General features: G+C 47.2%; 3 protein-coding genes across 3 annotated transcripts; 1 reads left to right on the forward strand and 2 right to left on the reverse strand.

Moving 5' to 3' along the window:
• The first annotated feature begins 5,593 nt into the window (after positions 1-5,593).
• Positions 5,594-9,971, forward strand: LOC119277733 (polypyrimidine tract-binding protein homolog 3-like). Its single transcript, XM_037559046.1, has 15 exons — positions 5,594-5,798; positions 5,929-6,009; positions 6,134-6,205; positions 6,302-6,378; positions 6,640-6,721; positions 7,529-7,658; positions 7,905-7,969; positions 8,064-8,113; positions 8,195-8,236; positions 8,441-8,492; positions 8,624-8,669; positions 8,773-8,786; positions 8,929-9,027; positions 9,108-9,251; positions 9,362-9,971. Exons 2-15 carry the CDS (start codon positions 5,953-5,955, stop codon positions 9,749-9,751), a joined length of 1,320 nt encoding a protein of 439 aa, XP_037414943.1. The 5' UTR covers positions 5,594-5,798; positions 5,929-5,952; the 3' UTR covers positions 9,752-9,971.
• A 798-nt stretch (positions 9,972-10,769) lies between these two features.
• LOC119277734 (protein LIKE COV 2-like) lies at positions 10,770-15,286 on the reverse strand. The gene is made up of 8 exons (XM_037559048.1): positions 15,006-15,286; positions 13,934-13,986; positions 13,742-13,851; positions 12,212-12,379; positions 11,673-11,770; positions 11,403-11,529; positions 11,164-11,293; positions 10,770-11,088 (listed from the first exon to the last, which is right to left on the reverse strand). Exons 1-7 carry the CDS (start codon positions 15,123-15,125, stop codon positions 11,190-11,192), a joined length of 780 nt encoding a protein of 259 aa, XP_037414945.1. The 5' UTR covers positions 15,126-15,286; the 3' UTR covers positions 10,770-11,088; positions 11,164-11,189.
• A 1,863-nt stretch (positions 15,287-17,149) lies between these two features.
• Positions 17,150-20,359, reverse strand: LOC119277735 (ethylene-responsive transcription factor ABR1-like). Its single transcript, XM_037559049.1, has 2 exons — positions 19,901-20,359; positions 17,150-18,301 (listed from the first exon to the last, which is right to left on the reverse strand). Exons 1-2 carry the CDS (start codon positions 20,232-20,234, stop codon positions 17,475-17,477), a joined length of 1,161 nt encoding a protein of 386 aa, XP_037414946.1. The 5' UTR covers positions 20,235-20,359; the 3' UTR covers positions 17,150-17,474.
• Between the last annotated feature and the right edge of the window lie 304 nt (positions 20,360-20,663).

Raw genomic sequence — 20,663 nt, forward strand, 5'->3', positions numbered from 1 at the left:
TTGCATACTACTAACACAACACCTCTATAACTGAAAATCAATGAAACTGAATACAAACAGGATTTACCTTTTGTCTATCTGACATAATTGTCCAGGGCTCAGTGTTTATAATTGCAAGATCCTGCTTGACAGCTCTAAGAAACCAAGTCCAGGTGTGGGTGTCTTCCACTTCAACATAAGCAAATGCCAAGGGGAAAATACAATCATTAGGGTCCATGCCAATGGCACTTAGCAGTACACCACCATACCTGGTCTTGATATGGGATCCATCAAGACAAATGACAGGTCTACAACCCTCCAAAAATCCTCTTTTACATGCATCAAGGCTGAAATAACACCTTCTAAATCTCTCTTCATTGTTAAGTGAGATATAGAAAGTGCTACCAGGATTACTTCTCCTAACTTCATTAGCATAGTCCCATAGCAAATTATACTGCTCTTCTTCATCTCCATGTATAACTTTCATTGCTAATCTCCTGGCTCTTTGCAATTTGCTTTTGGTGGGTGTCATGTTCCAATCTTTTTGGACAATCCTGCTGAAGTTCCTCATATTCATGTGATCATCAGCCCTGAAATGCTCAACATACTTCTCTGACAGAAATCTTGAAGTAAAAGCTTTCACTTTCCACTTCTTGCAGCAAGTGTGCTCATTTGTCATCCTCTTGATCATCATACACTTGGTCCTGCTGTCATGAGATGCCCATAAGTACCATGTACATCCTTCCTGACACCTGGCAGAAATTCTTTTCCTATCATTTATTGGTAATGAGATATCAACTCTGTTCTTGCAGCTGTATTCTCTAATTGCTTTCCTTAACATCTCTGGTGATTGGAAGAGTTGTCCAACTTTGAACACAGGGTTATGCATATCTTCTGGCCTGAATGAGTTGAAGTTGTGCTTCAACTCATCTTCATCTGAATCTGGCATCTGAAGATCTTCCTCATCAGAAGAAAGTTCAGTGTCAACAACTTTCTTTCCTTTGATATCTACTACCACTTCTTCAACTTGATCTTCCAAAAGATCTGCATCTCCATCAGATATAGCATAATCACTATCCAGAAAGCCTTCCTCATTGTCTGAATCACTAGCTTCTCTTGCAGCATGAGAGATACTCCCATCATCTACAGCTGACTGAGCATCTTCCTCTTGTTCCTCTTCCACAGCAGCTACCTCATCCTCTTCATCAGCATATTCCTCCTCTTCCTCTTCAAAATCAGGTTCCACATCATCTTCCTCTGCATCTACCATATATTGTTCCATTTCTTCCTCATTGAATTGTTGCTCATCAGCTTGCCCATCTTCCATGTTCCCAGCCTCCTCTGCATGATATTCACCTTGCACCTCTGCCATATTATGCTCAGCCATCCTCTCTGCAAATTTCTCCTCTTTTACTTTCCTAGGACTGATCACAGGAGGTAACTCATTAACAGGAAAGACCACAACATCATCCCAATCAATGTTCCTGTAACTCTGATCATGGTCAAGATATAACTGAATTTCCTTATGTCCAAAAACCACACAAGCACTGATATTATCACAAGCATCTTGAGAGTACATTTTCCTCAAACCACCAGTGCTAATTTGTAACCCTGGCAAACACCAATACACATCTAATCTGCCTGCCATCTCATACCCTAAATCTTCAACAATTCTTTCCAATTCAGACATGTTCAATTTTGCAGACGGCACATAATCATACCAAGCTGTTTTCCCACTGCAGTAACTCATGTAGCGACCTTGACCAACGAAAAAACCACCATGATTTATACCTAAACTGCACGGGTAATCATAGTTGTATTCCTCTGCAAAATCAAAAAACAGAGCAAAAACCCTCTTTTATTTCAGAGCAACAGAGCAAAGTCGTTCATCTAACCCTAACAGAGCAAAATCGACAGATTCGACGCACAACAAATCGACAAAGAGTTGAGATATAACTCAAAGAACAAAAGACTCGAGATTGCTCACCGTATGCTGGCGTCCGCGCATGATCAGGTCGACGGAGGAAGGGCTTCTGCTCGCTGCTGCTTCCTCCAGCATCCAGCGAGTCGGCGGCGTCTTTCGCTCCGGCCGACGGACCACCTCCGCCGGTCATGGTAGCCGCCGCGACGGGAAACCCTAGTCGACCTCGATCGCCTCCGCTGTCTCCGCTCCCCATTTTTTCCCTCCGCGATGGGGCATGAAGTGGAACGAAGGGACGCGGCCGATGCAGTTGGGAGTGGAGGGACCTAAATGCAAAAAATAGACCGGTCAAAGCGGTCAGCGTATGCCAGCTGGCCAGATACGGCCGTTTTCGACGCGAGTGACCGTATGGTGCGCAGCAGAGGTTAACATAATGACCGTAATTTGCGTTTGACAGAATACAGTGACCAAAGTGAGTTTATACGAAGAGTACAGGTACTGTGAGTGTATTTAACTCGGTATTCGTAGGAGAATGGACTGCCTCAGATAGCCGCAATGATGGTAACTTTCTTCGGCGGGTCACTATCTTGTTCTCGCTTACCCTAAACCAGCGAATGCATCCTGCAGCGAATCCTGGGCGGGCCAGAATCCCCAAATCCCTAATCTTAAAAAAGAGATGACAAATTTATCATTAGCCAGTATATCATACTTTGAATGATTCAATAAAACGGTTCAACTCATGAAAAAAATTGACTACAACAAATTATTTTACACGCTTCATGTAAATAAAAATGTTTTCACTCAAGAATAATGTAACTAGCCATGGTACTACCAGGTGACCCAAACTGAACAGAGCAAGTTCAGTACCCACTTCCTGGTATCCTCGCAGTTGCGCACTCGAAGGAGTGGATAAAGGGTCTCACACGTTTTTTGGGAGGGTTCTGAGGAAATTCACAGAGGAAAATGTCTAGTGGCATGGCATAGAGTTTGTAAACCGAAAATTCGTGGCAGGCGGGGAGTAGTGGATATCCGTTTGCATGGCTTAACTTTGAGATTGAGATGGAAGTGTCTTAACCATACCGATCCGTCAAGACCATGGCAAGGCTTCCGATGGCGGTAGACTCACAGGTGAAGGACATGTTTCACATTTTGGTGCGCTGTCATGCGGGTGCAGGGGACAAAGTGTTGTTTTCTAAAGATCATTGGCTTCAAGCGTCGTGTCGCAGAAATCACTAGGCTACTGACATTGAGGGGAGCTGCTCTCTAAGGGCTTGGTTCAGTTTATTCGCCTATAGGAGATTATCTTAGAGGTATAGTTGAACCCTCAGGTCGTGACTTTGCTCTTTGGAAAGGGTTGGAATTTATACCACCAGCCGAGCTACTCGCGGTCCCATGATCGGTTGGATCACACCCCACGTGTCACGCATCCGCCATGGTTGGAGCCGTACCCGAGCTCGGGCCCCCTCCTAGGATCCCCGTCTCGGCTGCATGCACCCCGGTTGATCTCTCCATGTACCGCCGCCCCGCCCCCGCCCCATGGCGCACTTGCGACGACGCTTTAGACGACGAGGTCGAGACCTGCAACGGATCCCAAACCCTAGCAAAATGGCAAGGGAAGTTGACAATATCCCCAATGTCAACTGACTCCCTGACCCTGATCCGAAGGAAACGTGTGTCCACCGTCACGCCACTAGTGTCCTGGAGCACGAGGCGGAGAGCATCCCGGCGAAGTTAGAGCATCTCCAGCCGCGCCCCAACAGGCCCCTTTTTTGTCGCCGGCCCAGACGCGCCCCCAGAAGCCCAATTTTCGTCGGCTCGGGTCGATTTTGGCGCCGGCCGACCCAGGCTGAACTCGGCGCGCTGGGGGCTCCTGGTGGCGCCGGGGAAACTGTTTTTGGCGCGAATAGGAATGGGCCCGCCAAGTCAGCGACTCGCCGCCTTCGTCGTTCTCATTGCCTTGGTTCCCGTGGGAATCAATGCCAAGGCTGCCGCGCTGCCGTGTCGGTCGACCTTCCATTGATGCCTCACGGGCGGCGTAGTGAAGCCGCGGGGGACGTGCGTCCCGCCCGCTCCCGCCGCGCGGCACCCGGCGGGCAGCCTCTCACTACCCATCCTCGACTATAAAAGCCGACCTCCCCGCCGGTGAACACCACCGACGCCCCTCTCGGCACAACTTGCCACTGACGCCCCTCTCGCCTCCTCTCACCACCGAAGCCCCTCCCCACTCTTCCCTCGCCCACAAGCAATGGCCGAGCGTTACCCAGACGACGACGCGACGGCGAACGGCTTCGGCCGACACTATCTGCGCGAGGACGAGGCGCGTCTCCTCTACGAGGCCGACTACCCGGCGCCCCCGGACATGCGGGTGCCGGTCTCGTGGAGGCAGAGCGCCGGCGGCGTCCCGGTGCCCCTGGTGCCAACCGGTGCAGAACGGCGCGTCGAGATAGCGCGCATCCGCTCGTTCCTGTCGGAGGAGAAGCAAAATGAGCCGATGTACGCCGCCGACAGCCACACGCTGTGGACGATGTACTTCGACCACCGCCACATCGACCAGGTTGCCTCCACCAACGGCGTCCTCCCCCTCGGCCGCCTCAACTCCGAGGGCGGCGCGAATGGTGGGGCGTGCCCGGCCGCACCCTCGAAGCCGTCCTCGACCACATCGAGGCCGGCAACACGCCGTGCCCGGAGTACTCGACGCCCCATCCTTCTCTCGCCGTGGAGAATGGAGACAATGACCTCCTCGTCATCGGGCTCTGGCTCTCTTTCCTCCGGTTCGCCGGCGCTCCGCCCCGTCAAGCCGGAGCCGCCAGAGACGCCGCTTGGGCACTGCACCTGCAGCGGCGCCCTCGTCATCAACGATGGCATCCGCCCCTCCCCTCGTTCCTACCGCCTCGTCCGGTCGAATACCAAGCCGGGGTTGCTTCCCGTGAAGAAGGAGCACAAGGACATGACCTCCGCCAACGAGACCGCCCTCAAGTGGGCGAAGGCGAATTACGTCCACGAGCAGGTGGAGCGCCAGCGCCAGGCCTACGAGGAGATCAAAGCTCGGCGCCGCAGACGCGAGGAGGGTGGCATCGTCGTCCTCGACAACGACGACGAGGACGCGCCCGGGCCGTCCAACCCGCCACACGTCGGCGACCCTGGTCAGGGGTTCAGCAGGGACGGCGACGACAACGATGACGACGGCGGCGGCGACGACTACACCCGGTTCTACAGGCTCCTCAGCATGTAGAAGGCGGCGGCAGCGGCGGCGTAGTAGTGCTAGGCGTAGTTGTCGTTTTTATGTAGTTTTAAATCATGTTTTTTGTTTTTGTACAAATTTGAATGAAATCGTCGAGTTTGGATGAATTTTATGTCGTGTTTTGGGCGGACTGGGGCGGCGGCTGGTAACACGTTCGCCCCACGCCAAAATTACCACCGGTTCGGTCCTAGGGGGCGCTTTTTTGGTGTCCGAGGGCGAACGGCTGGAGATGCTCTCGGAGCTCGCCGTCGACCAGAGTCAGGTTGCACACCGCCGGGCACGATATTTACTGCCAAATGCTCACCGAATTTTTTCCCCATGGAACCAAACAAGTCCGCAAATGCACTAGCATTCCAAAAAAAAAAAGAGTCCGCAAAAGCACTGGACCCTTGCTTCCACGAGTGCGTGCGTACAGCCGTCAAAGCTTGTCGGTCTCTCGGGCTCGCTCGCCCTCTGCCCCCGTCAAACAGAAACAGGCCTGCGCTCACCTAATCCCAAATCCAAGCAAATCCGGCTCCTCTCAAATCCCCGGTTCTCCATCCGTCCATCCCTCTCCCCTCCACCCTCCTCCCCCCTCGTCTTATTTTACCGAGCGATCCCCCCAGCGAGCTAAACCCTAGATCCTCCGCCCAACCGCTAAAACCCTAGCAGGCCAAGGTACGGCTCCTCCCCGGCCCCTCTCGCGCTAGTCTCCTCGGCTGTACGGATCGAGCCAACTTGTTTCTCGAACCCTAGTGTACTAATCTGTTCTTCCTTGGATTGCTGTTGTTTCGCTGCGCGCGATTAGAGCTGCTGCGTCGGGGACGATAGGATGGCCGAGCCCTCCAGGGTGATCCACATCCGGAACGTCGGGCATGAGATCTCCGAGGTGAGTGAATCCTGGCCCCCTTTTCTGTTGGAGTTTCTAGAGCTGTTCGGCGGAATTTCTCGCCCGGATTGTTCTGTTGTCCGGTTCAAAGTTTGATCTTTTTCGGTCTTCTCGTTGCGTGCAGACTGACCTGCTCCAGGTGGTGCAGCCGTTTGGCGCGGTCGCCAAGCTCGTCATGCTGCGCACCAAGAACCAGGTGCCCTCTCGGCCTCATCCGTTCTCACTAGTTTCAGGATGCGCGTTTGCAGCTTTGTATGACTGTAATGTGGCGTTTGTGCCGCTGCTACTGCAGGCCCTTGTCCAGATGGAGGACCTGTCTGCTTCAATCAGCGCCATCCAATACTACACTACAATTCAACCTAGCGTGAGGTAATCTTCTTCTTGGACCTGATGTGGGTGCATCCTAAAGAATTTTCCTCTTGGTGCTTCAGTGTCAGCCGTTTTCTGTCTGTAGAGTTACTTTTTGAGTTATGTTTCTGTGTGTTGTCATTATTATCCACAATAGCAGAGAGTTATGTCATTGTCTTACTTAATGTTGTTATGCTCCCATTAATTTTTTACTTAACGTTGCTATGCTTCCATTATAATTTACAAAATCAGATAGTGATGTCAGTTTTCATGCCATATCAGGGGAAGAAACGTATACTTGCAGTACTCATCTCACCAGGAACTGACTACTGATCAGAGCTCTCATGGACGGAATCCTGATCAGGTACATAATTATCCAGCTGCACTTTGGGTTCTATACTCTATTAGCACGATTGCTTTTCTATAGGTAATTAGCAGTTTTGTGCATTTCTGTAATCTATGATCTCTGCATGTAAACATATTGGCCTGTTTTCATTCCTTCTATTTAGAGCGTGGGTTCTTGCTTCACGGTATATACCAACCTAAATGACCAAGAGTTCAAAAATGAACAGCTGGCTTTTCAAAAATATTATATGCACAATGTAATGAGGTACTGATGCAAGAAAAAAAAATCATCATTTTCTTAGAAGAGATCATCACACATTAGAAAGTTAGGTGCCCGTTGTTCAGAACTTTGAAGCCTATAAGCTCTTACCCAACCGCATGTGATGGTTTAGTTGCATCCATTTATCAGTTAGTGAATCTTTTGAGCCTTGAATTGTTCATTGTGATATACATTCTTGGACATAATGTGTATGTCTTCCATGAAGTAGGTACTAGGTTGCTGAAATCTATTTTTATTGTTCGGTCCTTTCATCGTGTGCTGCTAAAAAATATTCTTTTCTCATGCCAGCAACCATGTAATATTACTGTTACTGATTAATTAAGAAATTAAAAGAAAAGCAAAATAAGTCATTCCATATAAAATGTATTAACTTTTCGTATTGTTGTTATTTTCACCTACTTTTTCATCATTTGCTGTAGCTTACTGATTTAGTTTACATGCTCTCTCTACTCTCTTCTATTCCAACTAGATACCTATTCTTCTCTATTCATTCTTCTCTCTCTCTCCTCTATTCTTTCTCGGTACTCGTCTGCTGCTGGACCTCAGGATGAACCCAACCGAATTCTCTTAGTTACCGTTCATCATATGCTCTATCCTATGACCGTCGAAGTGCTTCATCAAGTGTTTTCCCCTTATGGATTTGTGGAGAAGATTGTCACATTTCAAAAGACTGCTGGTCAGATTCTTCCCGTCTCTAATTCTCACTCTTCTTGTATTGCATGCATGCTTATTTTCTTCTTAGATATCAGGAAATTGTGATGTGTTTTTCATGTTGCTTTCAACTGCATATATTTTTAAAAAGCCTAGCCATTTCCTAGCACAGTAGAGCATATCCTTTTCCACTAGAATTATCGATATGTTACCACATGTTGAATAGAAGGACTCGTGTTTGCTATTACAATACTCATTTTTGGTGATGTAGGTTTTCAAGCCCTTATACAGTTTCAGTCACGCCAGAGTGCAATACAAGCAGCTGGTGCTTTGCATGTAAGCCTCCTGTTGCATATACAACTTTCAGAACTTAATGTCCAGATGCTTTTGCTATGAATTTCTTGACATCCACCAAAATAAATAATTTCAGGGACGGAACATTTATGATGGTTGCTGCCAGCTAGATATTCAGTACTCAAAGTATGTCTTCAAGCAGTTCCCCTGTTTTTTTTTTTGGAATATTTTACTCCTGAGCCTGATCTTATTTTCTTGAATTCCCAGTCTCAGCGAGTTGCAAGTTCACTACAACAATGATAGATCTAGGTAAGATGACTTACTTTTATTTTATTTTGGTTTGGTTTATTTTCTATTAGTTTGGTTGAGCAGCTAGTAGAAGTTGCTTCCATCCATTACAGATTTCAGCACATTATGGTTTCTCAAGTGAATGTTGTATGTAATTATACGTTTATTTTATTCCTTGTTATATATAGATTCTGAAAGACGCTTATTTCTGTTCTTCTTCCTCAGAGATTTCACAAATCCTTCTTTGCCCACAGAGCAACGTCCAAGATCCTCTCAGGTAGTTATTTACTCCTTTGTTTTATTTTCTATTATTGTTTCTACTATCTAATTTTTGTTGCATTTTTGTTTGGATCATTTGAGTGGGTAAGTTAAGTATTAAGCCTCTGTTTTATCTATTACTTTGAACAGCTTGGTTATAATGATCCTAGCCTTTTTGGTTTCCAACAGCCTGGAGGTAAGGCATTGCAATTTTCCTTCACATTTTTCATTATTCACTCTTGTCATCTTACTAAAAGTGTATTAACTTCTTTCCTTCAATCTTTTTTTTCGGGCTACAGCTGCATATGGACAGGTTTGTATTTTTTCAAGTCGTCCCAATTCTGCACTGTCTGTTAGTTTTTACTGCTTCATTCTGTGCTTCGCTAAACTATATCATTATCTCACATAAAGCATTTGCTTTTGCTGCTACAATGTTTCTATATCTGATGGGGCAGGCTGCAGTGATTGCTGCTGCATTTGGCGGAACATTGCCTCCTGGAGTGACTGGTACCAATGATCGCTGTACACTTATAGTTAGCAACTTGAACAGTGATGTAAGTAAGACATAACTTGCCATGCACTCTCCAAGTTGTTCAAATCATAATCATCTCGTTTATCTTACCTTTATCTGCAGAAAATCGATGCGGATAAGCTCTTCAATCTATTTTCTATTTATGGAAATATAGTGAGAATCAAGGTACTCCGCAACAAACCAGACCATGCCCTTGTCCAGATGGCTGATGGGCTTCAGGCTGAGCTTGCTATACACTATTTAAAGGTGCTTTGTGGTCACTCGACTCCTACCTCAGTTCATTCATTCGCTCTACTTCATTACGTGTTTGTGGTATATATCGCCCTGATACCATTGGAATTTATTTCCTACTACAGGGAGCAATGTTACTTGGACAGAAACTGGAAGTGAACTTCTCTAAGTACCCGAGTATTACCCCCGCTCCTGATGCACATGACTACTCAACCTCCAATCTTAACCGGTTCAACAGTAATGTGGCGAAGAACTACCGCCATTGCTGTGCTCCGACCAAGATCATCCACATCTCAGCGCTTTCACCAGAGATTTCTGAGGACGCAATCCTTGAACACCTAGGTGAGCATGGCACCATCATCAAGTCAAAGCTGTTTGAGGCGAGCGGCAAGACGCAGGCTCTTGTGCAGTTTGAGAGCGAGGAAGAGGCGACCGAAGCGCTGGTCTGTAAGCATGCGAGCAAGCTCGAGGGATCCACCATTAGGATTTCTTTCTCCCAGATGCATAACATATAGCAGTTCTTCCTGGAAAAAGTGTGATGACCCCCCTTTCTTTCTAAACTTTTCAAGTTTGTTATGTGGACCTGTCTTTGTTTGCGCCATGACCAAGGATTGTCACCTGTATCTTGTGTGATGGTTGTAAACTGCTGCCAGCTTGTTTGTACCATTTTAGCCTGCTATGGTTTGCTTCTTTGTTACCTGTTAACTTGCAATCATGGATTTTTTTTTGCAATTATATGAGTCGTTGCTTCTCTTCCTAGTAATGACTATCTTTAACAATAATACATACTAATGTATTACGCTGGGACCATAGATATTTAAACCATACTCTCTTCAGACCATAAGTTCGACCAACCGAATGTGTATTGTATCTGATAAATTATACTGTTGAATTTGTATTGAAATGATGTTTTCATTATTTATCTAATTTATGATCAAAGTTTGATTTTGAAAAGCGTGTGTGCCTTATGTAGGGTCTGATTGTAATTTTCTATTTCTTTGTGGTCTGTGTTGTAGATCGAACTGTATTCTCTGTCGAGCCGTTTGGCTCCTGGTTTTAATGGATGCAGGGCAAGTTTGACAAAAATAAATTACGATGAATGCTTGCCAACCTTGGTCGAAAAGCGGAAGACGGTAAGATGAGACAACGTTTTTCAATCAACCTAAATGGACCTGTCACCAGTGAGACTTCTATAATTAACAGTAATATTTTGAGAAAAAAGTACGTCTAATACTATGCGATGTTGTAGATTCATATTACTAAATCTCACTGATCCAATTTTGTGAAATAAACTTTATATCAATGATACAGAACTCCACAAAAAATAGCAAGTTAAATCCACACTCCAAAACTAGCAAGTTAAATCATTATATCACCGGTAAAGAACTCCAAACCAAAACTGGATCAGCAAAATGCACATGCTCTTTTACTACTCCCTCCGATTCATAATAAGCAGCGTTCATGCTCTTTTGCCACGACACTCACTTATCATGGATCGGAGGGAGTATATTACAGCAGACCATGAAACAAAGAGACGCTCACAAAGAAACCAGTCAGCATGGTATGTATACTATAGTAACGAAGTCGACATGGTATTACACGACACACTCTTACAAATGAATGTAATCAGGCACACTAGTTGTACACCACCGGTGCATCGAAGTTAACACTTTGGACCAGTCAGCAAACAGAGAAAAACAACATGTGTCACATAACAGTATTCCAGGGCATCACTACGATGCTTCCGTCCAGCTTGGTCATCACGTTCCCGTATCCAACCTCGACATTTTACATGTAAGAAACGAACAGCACAAACAGACCAGCACTGGAGTCCCATCCACCCATTCGCGACCTGCTTGATGGGCAAGCCAATATCAGCAAGCATGAAGCAGAATGGTTAGAGCAACTGAGCTCATGGACTACTCACCCATTGTTTTGATGACTCACACGTTCTCATGTCATTATTCTATTCAGGCGGATGCTCTGGCTCTTCCTTGGGATGGGGTCTAGCGATGCAATTACCTGTGGCATGGTCATTCCTCCTGAAACGATAATTTCTGCAGGATCGAATGATTTCAGGGAAGTTTCATTATCAGCTCACAGCTATGCCAGCAAGAAACAAACACGGGGAGAAGCCTGTAAAGCAAAATAGGATAGACATCATACCAATTCCTTCTCGAATGGATAAGTTTGGTCTGATGATCTCTTCAGAGTTCAGGAGAAAGATGTCACCAATATATAGATGATTTGTTGGCACGTAAACGCTACACAGTTCCTCATCACCTTTGTCTGTCTGCAGTACAACACAAAACATGAGACCATGAAACAGCTGTAATTTTACCACATGAAGCATATATGGCACATATAGAATGAAGCTTCTCAATAACGCATTGCTTATAACCAAACTATAGCAAGATCCTTGTGAAAAATAAATACCTGAAGGACAACAGTTGATGTTATAAATCCGAATGCATATTCACCAACACGTGGATGCCGAATAATTGCAACTTCTTTAAATGCTGTCGTATTTTGATCTGTCAAAAAAATTAATATTGTGATAAATCATCATGCGCAGTAGGTCCTGTGATACTCTTGTAACAAACAGAACAAAGTCAACACAAAATAACCCTGCTGTGAAACAGATGCACCAAAAGGAGTACAAAGAAATGATCTACGACATAGTTAGAATGGGGGTAAAACTTAGAAAAAGGACAAACCACTCAGATAGCTCACATGGTTTTTGCAGGATAAGGCATCAACTAAGTTTGCACACTTATATGTAATTCAAGCCATCTGAGAGAAGTATTAACTACCAGCAAAGTGTCTGAAGAGCATTTGTAAGCATAGAACAAATAATCGGTCCATTGCTGATGACAAGAGACGTCAACTACGTAATGGCAATAAATAACATTAAAGGCAGTCTGTAAGACATGAGAAATAGATGTTCAAGCTTCCCATATGATATGAAGTATAACCTGGTGAAACGGCAGTGCTGACTTGCTTCGATGCAGAATATATGTGCTTTACAAATGGCATTTTCTTTATAAACCATTCTCCAACCCAGAAGACAGTTGAACCCACCCATGAAGAAACAAATATTCCAACCAGAAATATGAATGCCAGAGAAGTCAGAAAACCAAGACCTGCAAAGTGTCGGTGAAAAAATAAAGATAAACAATGATTTAATGATGAAGAGAATTACTTGCGTCCCATATAAGCTACGTTGCACGGATACTTGGATATGTATCGGATACGCGATACGGGGATATGCCCGATACGTCAATTTTCTAAAAACTAGGATACGGGGATACGTCTGTATATACATATTAATTATTAAAGATATGAAAAAATAACGAGTTTTTGGTAGGAAACATACTGTTTTATTAAAGAAATTGAAGTCTTCACACCTACGTACATAATTCAGAGAAGGAGATGGAGAAGAGAGATCAAAGAAAGAGAGGGAGATGAGAACATAGCTCCTGCAAGGGAGACATGGATGTCTTCTGCCGGCGACGAGCCGGCGACCGATCAGCGTCGATTGGATTGGAATTCAGAAGGTGAGAAGGAGAGAAGAACATGTGGGAGAGGAGAGGATTGGAGCTGAGAATTAATGGAGAGTTGGAGACCTACAGGCTGCGGCTGCTCGCCTGCTCCAAGGAGTCGAGGGGACAAGCTGCCAGCTGGGAATTGATGACGTGCGGCGGCGCCATGAGGGAATCGAGGAGTTTTCTGTTTTTCACGTCGAAAGAAGGGGTTGCCGTATCCAAAACGTACCCCGAGAGGTATCCCAGACGTATCAAACACTATTTTCTTCTTTTTAAATTAACAAATCACAGGATACTTACGGGATACGTATCGGGCAGTATCGGGGCAGTATCCGGCTGGATGCGCGCACTTTCTAAAGTATCCGTGCAACGTAGCATATAAGTACGTGTTTAAGTGCTATAAAATCATTACTGCAGTAGAGGATCTAAGTTAAAATTGGCTATTGTTCAAGAATGCGGTCGCCAATACCATCAATATTAGCTTATAATATCCTACTTAAACATAAAGCTGGATATTATGATTGCTTGCTAAAGGGCCTACAATTCTTAGGTGTATGGTGGCATGAATGAGATGCTACTAGATATTCCTTTATAATCACACAATATACAACTAGAAGTTCCAATGTAGTATTTGTAATTCTAAGTTAGTACTCCCTATGTTTCTTTTTAGTCTGCATATAAAATTTGGTCAAAGTCAAACTTTTAAAAGTTTGATTAACTTTGTAGAAAAAAATATCAACATCTACAATACTAAAGCTATATGGTATGAAAATTAATTTCATGATGCATCTTATAATATTGATTTAATATTATGAATCTTGATATTTTTTTCTATAAACTTAGTCAAAGTTGACAAAGTTTGACTTTGACCAAATTTTATACGCAGACTAAAAAGAAACGGAGGGAGTAAGTTCAGAACTACCATAGACAGCACGACCAAAGTACAAGTACAAGAATTACCAAATATGTTGACTCCGAGTTTTGCATATAGTGGGCTGAAAAATCCATCAACAAATTGAACGAACCACCATGTGATGAAGAACGTGAAAGCCACAGGAAAAAGAACTACGCTGAAAAGAACATGAAACAAAAGAAGATCAGTAAGCATAGTATTGGTAACATGTTTTAACTTGTTTCTGGTGAAGGATGTACCATCCGGTCATAAATTTTCTCGACACCCAACTCTGAAGAACAGCACAGCATGCCTACACAAAATTTAGCAACCATCAGCAAATTAGTGAAATGAAAAAAATGACCTGTCTTGTGGATGCAGCTCCTTTTGGGTAAAACATTGGAAAGATCACAACATTAGAGAGCTGTGTCGGAGTTATATACTATCCTATTAAGCTTACTGATCTTGATTAATTTTTTTCATTCATAACCTCTTTCCAGCAATAGTATGCACTATGCAGTGCAAACCCATGTTTCGATGCTACCTTAGCACCTAAATAAGGGTATGATCCCACACATTCACCATGTTTTGAACGCTTGGGGCCTTGTTCAGTTGCATCCCTTCTCAAAGGGATTGGAGGGGATTTCGACCTGTAGAAGATTTAATCCCTCTACATCTCTGCTAATCCCCTTCAATTCCCTGTAAACCGAACACAGCCTAATACAACACCGCAGTCCTCAAATTGCTACCGGGTGCCTTCTTGCACAAATAGACGACCAGCATTTCTCAATTGTGGCTTCCCAGTACCACGAGTTGACAGCGCTTTCAGAAAAGGAACACCAGCACATCCAAATTCATTAATAGTAACCTGGACACTAAGGAGATAAGACAAATTAATCGTATCCAAATAAGAGAATGTGTTCTAAGCATATATCTCAAGTTAAGCCACCACAAGGCACAAATGGACAAACAAAACCCAGGGCCGAACGGCCTGACTACTCTTAACTATGAAGAAAGCTTCAAGACAGCTTCAGTCTCCTGAACAGCATCCATATCCCCAATAATCTCCAGAACTATTGTAGAAAATTCGATAACCTAGCTAAACTCGTACTTACTAGTCTAGAAGCACAGCCGACTGAATTTAGCAACCGCCGCACACGAGAGCGGGCACGGGAAACGTGTTGGCATACGCGCAGATCCGACCATATGAAGCACAACCACGCCCAGAACTCCCGAAATACTAGCACACGCAGCGGCGGGGCCCTACGGCAGCGGCACAGGCACGCGCGCGCGATTGGGCCACCGGGGTAGCGGGGTTGGATGGATCCGGACCTTGCGGGTGGAGGTGGTGGGCGAGCTGGGGCGCGGCGGCGACTTGGCCGGGTCCTCGGGGTCGACGGCCTCCGCCGCCTGGCTGAGCGGGACCGACGTCGACTCCTTCTCCTCCGCCATGGCGTGTCCCTCCTTCTCTAGAACCTTCCGGCGGGCGGTGCGGCGGGGGGCGGGGCGAGGAGGGGGGGTCAGGTGAGGTGAGGCGTCGCTGGCTGCGGCTGCGGCTGCCTTTTCCCCGGCTGGCGGAAAGTAGCAGCAAGCGGTTGGTGGCGGAGTCCGCAACCGAGCGAAGGGAGGCGTCAAGCGGTGGCGTGGCGGAGCCACCAAGTCCAAAGTCCAAGCGAAGACCCCTATGACAGGCTGGGCCCACCTGTCACGCCGCGAGCCAGTTCGCGTCGGCTGCCCCCTGCTCCGCCACGCGGCGGTCTGTGGCACCTCGGCTATCCCTGCTGTGCGACGCAGGGCGGTAACGACAAGCCGTGACGGCGTCAGCGAGGCAGCGCCCGAGCGGCCGAGCGCGTCGTTGAATGCCTTTGTGGGGGGTTGGGTTCTGTTTGGGTAAGCTGGCGCCGTGTTGGACGCGCTGGCGTTGAGCTGGCCCGAGCGAGTGTGACGCGACGGAGGAGGAAGGGACGGACGTCGGCTCCATCGGGTCCGACCGGACGGAGGCTGGCCGGAGACCCGTCCGAGTCTGTTCGACGGTCGCTCTCCATGCGCCCCACTGCGGCCACCACATCGTTATGGTGGGCTGAGGCAGGTCAGCTACTTCTCCCCGGCCTGTTAATCACAGATTTTTAGAGTTTTTTATTTGCGGGGAGCAGATTTTTAGATTAAACGGGCGATTTTGTGATCAAATAGGCACAGTTTTTCTTGAGTGCTGGTGAAAGGATAGGTAATTGTGGTTCAACCATTAATTACGAAGCTCTTTACTAGTGCTCCTACGACCTTTTGCTTTCGGGAGAGTCGCTCAAAGAAAATCAAGAAAAAGGGAAGGAATCCTTTCAAAAAAAGGAGGAAGATGTAGCCGCTGAACATATTCCCGTAGGCCTAATATGGGCCGACACTAGGAGAGCCTCCCAGTTCTTTCTCATGTGGAAATAATTGAGCCCAATTCTGGCCCATACAAGTCTATGTAATGTTGCATTAGTATTTTTCTTTTCTTTCCAGTTACTCAAAAATTATTTTTCTTTTCTTCTTTACGCCAAAAACAATTCCAGACAAGATTCTTTTTAATATGTCTTGACAAGGGTTGAGGGGTGCATTTGATGGCGGCAAAAAAGGTCGATAGACTATTGTTAAAAGGAAGTGCACCATGCTCAATATTCATAGGGAGATCAAAAATTGGATTGGTTTGACCAATCTGGATATCACTAGCTGGAGCAACTTCCACACCGTGATGGAGTGGTGGCACCACACGGTGGGCGTCAATGCTAACATGAGAAAGGGTCTTGCATCCCTCGTCATGTTGGTCTCTTGGAAGATTTGGAACGAGCGAAACACGAGTATTTAGAAATGTGTCATCCTTGCCAACTGTAATCACATCTAAGATTAAGACCGATGCTGGGTTACGGAGGTTGGCAAGGGCTAAGCGTCTGTGTTCTTTAATGCCGCGAGATTAGGCTTATTTTTTGGGGTCTATGTATTTCCAAACTCTTCTTAATTAATGAGACGAGGCAAAACTTTTGCCTCCGTTTCAAAAAAAATAAAGTGAGAAGTATCTCCTCCTAGGTGAAAGAATTTAGATGTGAGCCAAAAGATTGTATTTATTGACATGAGTGTTTGAGTATGGTGGCATAGATTCGTTAAACAAGATAAGAACGATCAAAAGCTACAAAAAGGTCAGTAGAAGGAAAATAATGGCATCGCCACAAATGCAAAACAAACAGGCATCAAAGCCGAGCGTAGCAGAGCATGACACCATCTCTTTTCACTGGCCGGCCGTGGAATGGATCGCGTCTGTATAATACTCCCTACATACAACGACATAATATTATGGTAGAGAGTACTATCCCTTCTTGTTCGAACACTGGTTTCTTTAAAGAAAATCGATACTAGGAATCACTAATCCATGCCATGTTTTGCAGAGAACACACTACAAGTCCAGGTAGCACGTAACATTCATTATTTTTCCCAAATGACTCTGATTAAACCTCCCCAAAAGTATCCAATCCCCATCTGCAAGCATCAAGCTCGCTCTTCCATTTTTTTTAATTTGCAGTAATAACCAAAGCAGAAAGTACTAAAAACGGGGCGACCCGCACCACCTCCCAAACTAATAATCAACGAACGAACAAAATGAGCACGCCCATAGCTGTCAATCAACACATGCCCCTCGGTGAGTGACGCCATCATTCTCAACCTTCCTCTGCTTGCTGGTTGCTGCTGCGCCCGTCTCCGTCGCCTTCCGTACACAACTTATTCTTTCTTCCAGAGACGGCGCAGAATCTTGGCCTTGGCTTTGCGGCTGCGCTATTGGGTGTGCGGCGGGTGGTACGGCTGCTGGCTCGAGTCGGACCAGGAGGCCGCCGTCGTCGTCCCCGGGTAGGGCGCCAGCGCGCTCTCCCAGCTCCACTCCGCCGCCGCGTTGCCCTGCTGCTGCTGGTGCTGCTGCGAGTCGTGCGGCGACGAGTAGTAGTGGCCCGGAGCAGAGGACGCGGAGGAGGATGACGGGACGGTGGCCACCGAGACGGAGGAGGTCGGGAACGAGTAGTAGGAGCCCAGGAAACCGCTCATGGTGCCGCCGCCGCCGCCATATGAGCTGCTCATGCCGCCGCCGTACGAGCTGGACATGCCGCCGCCGCCGCCGCCCCCGCCGTAGAACGAGAGAAGGTTGCCTTGGTTGGCGGCGGCGCCTCTGCCCTGCAGGAGCATCTGGTAGCGCAGGTAGTCGGAGGCCGGCCCGGCGCCGGCGTACATGCCGGGCGTCGAGGCCGACGCCGCGGCGATCGGCACACGGGCCGGCGCGGCGGCGGGGGCGACGGTGGCCGGGTGCAGGCGCGCGTCCTCGGGGAAGTTGAGCTTGGCGCGGCTGCCGCGGAAGCGCAGCGCGGCGTCGTCGTAGGCGCGCGCCGCGGCCTCGGCCGTCTCGAAGGTGCCGAGCCAGACGCGCGCCGCCTTGTGCGGGTCCCGGATCTCCGCCGCCCACTTGCCCCAGGGCCGCTGCCGCACCCCTCGGTACCGCCGGCGCGGCGCCTCCGCCGCCTCCACGTTGGACGACGCCGGGGAGCGGGAGCGGTGTTCCTCCATGGTCGCCGCGCTCGCGCTCGCGCTCTGGGTGTCCGAGCTCTGATCCGACCCTGCGCACGGACGCGGAAGCATATTTATACGGTGTCACGGGGACGAGGCGCCAAGCAAAAGCAGAGAGAATGCAAAGCGAGGCAGCGCAAGCGTGTTCCAAGTTGTGCACTCGCGCATGCAGTGTGTGTATGTGCATGCACCCGAACGCGATTTGCAAGGTGTTAATAAAGCGCGTCCGTCCCGATCACCGAGGGGTTAAATTTAGGAATGTGAACTGGAAAGCAGTAGAGAAAAGATATTCATGCTTCCAGCAAAGCGATAAGCACCACCTCAAGAATTCGAACCGCTTTTCGTTGCAAAAGGAGGAAAAAATGAAGGAAAAAAACTGCCTTTTCAGGAAAGAAATGAACTCTCTCGACCGTATTCTCGTTGTTGTATGCGCGTCACGCAAGCTCATCCATGACATATTGGCATGTACTCCTACGTACATGACACGAAGATGCACTGTATTTTATACATATGTACGATGAAATGCTACGTACTACCTGAAGACTTAGCTGTGTCTTTGTTGCGTTGCAGAGGTGCAGTGGATTACAAGACTAGGTTCAATGGCGTACAACTGTGCAGCAGTGGATTACAAGAGATAGGGTTCGTTTCATTTTCCTTATGTCAGCTACGAGGAATCCAGGCGCCTCGGTTCCGTCCGACGTTTCGACTTTGAGCTACACGCCGTTCCTCCGTACGACCAGTTTGTTATGGTCGCGCGCGCTTGCATGTTCCGCACGCATTTTCCTCTATTATTTCCAAGAAATAACTCTCTTCATATAACACATTTTGTGCCTAGGGCTCTGCACTGACCAAAACTGGCACTACACGTGTTCACCGATTCTTTATGACCTGATCAGAGCTAGAAACGTAAAGGTTCGAACTTCATCGATTGTCTTCTTGTTTAAGTTAAGTTATAAGCCGAATGATGTACACCCGGGGTGCCAATATTAGTTTTTTTACCTCTAAAATATTCTTGTAAAATATTACTCCCTCCGTCTCAAAATAACTGTCTCAAGCTTAGTATAACTTTGTACTAGAGGTAGAACAAAGTTGCTATAGCGTGTGTTTTTGAAAGCAACAGATTTTATTCCTTTGATAACAGACATATCATTTACTCCCTTATCCTATAATACAAAAACGTGTTTGATACTATTATAGAACAGAGGGAGTACAATATAGTGAGAAATAAAATCAGGGATTATAGATTCCCAAAACATACAAATTTTTTCACTAAATGAGTTCTTCGTTAGGGGGTGAGCCACTTCGTTTGCTTCACCGACGGATATAGACATTTCCTTTATTTTACAAGCTTATTAGGATACTAGTAATAAACCGCTGAATGCATCAGATAAAAAAGAAACTCTGAATGCATCCGATAAAAAAAAAACCTCTGAATGCATAAGATGTATACTCTGGAAAGGTGATTTTGCCCATGCCTGACACGTTTCGAGCTGGAGTAGCATGCAAAAATGTGATCGGGCAAAAAAGTAGAGCGTGCGAAGCTCGGTGGAGCAATATCAAATCCAAGGCAAAAGCAGAGCATGCAAACTCAGAAACTCTTCCCGACCAAGCTAAGCTTCAATAGCATGCGTGTGTTGACTGTTTGTTACCTGCGAACTCTGAAGATGGCGCGCCGGGGAAGCTCCCCAGCTCGTGCACGTAGCCGCCTCCTCCGGCGGCGTGCATTGCCTGCTGCTCCTCCCAGCCCCACCCCTCCGCCCCGGCGCCGGAGCCGGACGGCGCCCACGGGTCGTCCTCCGCCACGACCCGCGACAGCGCCGACACCATCGTCGACATCTCCTGCGCCTGGTAGTAGCCCGACATGAAGTCCGCCGGGCTCGCCATTGTCGTCATTCCCGACGGCGCCCCGGAGCTGCCCTCGCCCTTCACCGTCCGGCCGCCGCTGCCGTGCAGTCCACGTTGGTCCGCCAGCTCGTAGCACATCAAAGTCGCCCGCCGCCCGCCCAGCGCAGAAAAACAGCGCCTCACCTCCTTTCTTTTCAAATGGCAGAGCAGAGCAGAGTCGTCGTGAGGCTGGGAGCTAGTACGATCTATCTCTCTCCCGTTTAATTTCGTTCAACGGTTCGAACATTTCTGGGGGGACGACCTTGGCATATATAGCACTCGCACCAGCCGCTCTACGTACGTGCCACTAATAATCAGCAAGAAAGAAAGAAAGAAAGAAAGAAAGGGAGAGGGAAAAAAACGTGGCTAAATAGCCGTCATGAGAAGTTCGTTTCAAACGGGGAGGCAGAGGCCAGTTCAGCTCTATGCTCTCGTTTATTTTTCTGAAGAAAAGCTTCAGCTTCCTCCTGCCTCTGACGATCCGAGGCGGTGAAACAATGTGCGAGTTTTACCCCTCGGATTATAAAT

This window comes from Triticum dicoccoides, chromosome 3B (genome assembly GCF_002162155.2).
Source record: "Triticum dicoccoides isolate Atlit2015 ecotype Zavitan chromosome 3B, WEW_v2.0, whole genome shotgun sequence".
Classification (NCBI taxonomy): domain Eukaryota; kingdom Viridiplantae; phylum Streptophyta; class Magnoliopsida; order Poales; family Poaceae; genus Triticum; species Triticum dicoccoides.

Excerpts from the sequence above, each read along its gene's own strand:
- LOC119277733 (XM_037559046.1), top strand. The coding sequence starts at position 5,953 with ATGGCCGAGCCCTCCAGGGTGATCCACATCCGGAACGTCGGGCATGAG. Across the intron at positions 6,010-6,133 it reads TCGGGCATGAGATCTCCGAG|ACTGACCTGCTCCAGGTGGT; the intron begins GTGAGTGAATCC and ends CGTTGCGTGCAG. Across the intron at positions 8,493-8,623 it reads AACGTCCAAGATCCTCTCAG|CTTGGTTATAATGATCCTAG; the intron begins GTAGTTATTTAC and ends TACTTTGAACAG.
- LOC119277734 (XM_037559048.1), bottom strand. The coding sequence starts at position 15,125 with ATGGCGGAGGAGAAGGAGTCGACGTCGGTCCCGCTCAGCCAGGCGGCG. Across the intron at positions 13,852-13,933 it reads AGAAAATTTATGACCGGATG|CGTAGTTCTTTTTCCTGTGG; the intron begins GTACATCCTTCA and ends TGTTCTTTTCAG. Across the intron at positions 12,380-13,741 it reads ACTCGGAGTCAACATATTTG|GTCTTGGTTTTCTGACTTCT; the intron begins GTAATTCTTGTA and ends GACACTTTGCAG.
- LOC119277735 (XM_037559049.1), bottom strand. The coding sequence starts at position 20,234 with ATGTGCTACGAGCTGGCGGACCAACGTGGACTGCACGGCAGCGGCGGC. Across the intron at positions 18,302-19,900 it reads GCCATCTTCAGAGTTCGCAG|GGTCGGATCAGAGCTCGGAC; the intron begins GTAACAAACAGT and ends GTCCGTGCGCAG.